General features: G+C 68.1%; 1 protein-coding gene across 1 annotated transcript; it reads left to right on the forward strand.

Annotated features, from left to right (window-relative positions):
* Window positions 1-232: 232 nt before the first annotated feature.
* On the forward strand, window positions 233-820 carry MNEG_14372 (hypothetical protein; the record flags this gene model as incomplete). Its single annotated transcript, XM_014037155.1, has 2 exons — window positions 233-307; window positions 677-820. 2 exons carry the CDS (start codon window positions 233-235, stop codon window positions 818-820), a joined length of 219 nt encoding a protein of 72 aa, XP_013892609.1.
* Between the last annotated feature and the right edge of the window lie 1,638 nt (window positions 821-2,458).

Raw genomic sequence — 2,458 nt, forward strand, 5'->3', positions numbered from 1 at the left:
GCCCCGCCCCTGCAAACCCCCTGGCCCCCCGGTCGCGCTCCACGACTGCAGTCGCCCATGCCGCTGTGCATTTTTTCCCGGATGCTTAATTGCTGATTGCATTTGGCCCTGGGGTTGACCAGCCGGGTGCTCGCGTGGCCCACTGTTTGCATGCAATGACGCAGCTGGATTTTCAACCCAGTGCCGAACATGCAACTATTTGCTCAACCCCACCCTGTTGTGCGCGCCGCAGATGGTGCTGCTACTGGCGGAGGCCGGCGTGCGCATGCGGGGCCAGAGCAAGCCCTTCGCCTTCGCCTCCGAACAAGTGGGTGCTCGGGGGTGCCGCGCTCTTCAGCCTGCCGCGTGTGCTCCGCTGCCGGTGTAGCGCGGGCGGCGCTTGCGCGTGCGTGCTGCCAGCTGCAGGTCCCCGCCATTCCTGCGCCCGCCGGTGTCTGTTTGACAACCTACACGCAAGTGCTATCTCCTCTTTCTCTGTCATGACTGTATAACACACGCACGCACATGTGCGCATGCAGGCACACACGCACACACATGGACGCGCGCACGCACTCACATACACACACTGAGACACTACCACGACCACCCATGCGCGCCTCATTCCTGCTGCATCCTTCCAATCAACCACCCTACCAACCACCCACGCACCCCCTACCCCCTTGCCTCCCCTCCCCAGGTCCTGCCTCACGCCGCCCGCCTCCTGGGCTACAAAGCCACCTACCCCGAGTACACCAGCGGCCCCGCCGCCCAGCAAGAAACCAACGCCCAAGCGCCTGCCAGTGGCTCGGCGCCGCCCTCGGAGCGGCGAGAGGAGCTGTGAGGCGCCCGCGTCGCGGGTCCGGGGAGGGGCCGGTTTCAAAAAAGACGCAAGGGCGCACGTACGTGGGGGCTCCCTCCCGAGCCTGACGGGCGCTCCGTTGGGCGGCTGCTCCTGCGGCCGCTGCAGGGGGCGTGTCGCGCAGGCTACTGCCCGAGCTCGCGCCCCTCTGGCCACCAACGTCGCGTGAACCTTCAAGAATTGCACAGGGGACGATCCACCCGCAGGGGCGGCGCAGGAGCCGGCGTCGCAGGGGTGCGAAGCGTGCAGTTGTGTGGTCAAAGCACACATTGCAATGCAGGCATCTTCAAAAATGGTAATTGATGCAGCGGTGATTCTTCTTGGGCCCGTCGCTGCTGCTGCAGCGATGGGCCAAGGTCTGGGTGGAGGGGATAGATTCAACATTTGAGAATCAAGAGCCTGCGCTTCCGAATCAGTCTTTGCAAACAATCAAGCTGCAACACTGATGCCACACTGAACCATTGTGATCAGCAAGTGATCACAGTCACAAAGGGCAAGACAGGCACACCATAAATGTTTGTACCGAGGGTGGCCGCAGGACAGGTTCAATTGAATACAGCAGCCGAGCAGTGCATGCTTGTCAGTTTCAGGAAGGCAAGCTATCCATTAGGATGCGCACCGCCTGCAGCCGCGCGTCAGAGCAGCTGCCACCCCGGCCCCAACGCCGTCCTCACCCCATGCTTCACTTCATACAGCACCACCCACTCCCGGGGCCAACCCCTTACAACCTCCCCCTCCTCTACGCCAACCCGCCGCCGCTGCGCCCGCCTGCCGCGCGCCCGTGCGCCGCCCCAACGAGGGCTGTGGCCGCCGCCGGCGGCATCACTCCCAGCAGCGGTGGCGTCACCAGGGGCGCCGCCGCCGCCGCCGTCCCGGGACACTGCGGGGTCCCACTCGATCTGTGCCTTCACGAAACAGTCGCCGACCGCGTCCACGCGCGGCGCGCGGGACACGGCCAGCACGGTCCCGCGGAACAGGACCATCCGCTCTCCCGGCCGCGGGCCCTCCTCCTCCCCGCCCTCCTCCTCCTCCTCCTCCTGTTCATCCTCCCTTTCGCCCGCGCCGCCGCCGCTGCTCTCCGCTGGGCTGCCGCCCGCGTCCCCGCTGCCGCCTGCGTCCCCGTCGCCGCCATGCAGCAGGCGCGAGTGGCAGTAGTACCAGCACCCCACGCGCCTGTCCTTGCACACCTGCTTTATCCTGGGCCCGTAGCGCTCGTAGAACCCCCGGCTGAAGGGGTTTGATGCCGCCCCCGCCTGGTCTGTTCTGAACAGTGTCCCGGTAACGTCATCGGTAGTCACCGCGCCCGCCTCGGCGGCCGCCGCCCCCGCCCCGCCTGCAGGACGGCCCTCCGGCGCCTCGTCCGCGCGGCTGCGAGGCGCCGCGGCGCTCCGTGCCGCCGGCGCCGGCGCCGATGCCGACGCAGGCGTGGCCGGGCCGCCCGCGGGCCGTGAGAGGGGGGACAGGTCCGGACGCGCCCGTTTCACCTGGGCTGGGGGCGGCTTTCGGAGGGGTGCCGGCGCGGGCGGCGGCGTCTTCGACGCGCCAGAGCTGCCGACGCGCGCCCGCTTCAAAGGGGGGTGCGCGGCAGGCGTCGCGCCGCGGCCCCCGCCCGTCCCCAGG

Source organism: Monoraphidium neglectum (genome assembly GCF_000611645.1).
Source record: "Monoraphidium neglectum strain SAG 48.87 unplaced genomic scaffold scaffold04438, whole genome shotgun sequence".
NCBI lineage: Eukaryota > Viridiplantae > Chlorophyta > Chlorophyceae > Sphaeropleales > Selenastraceae > Monoraphidium > Monoraphidium neglectum.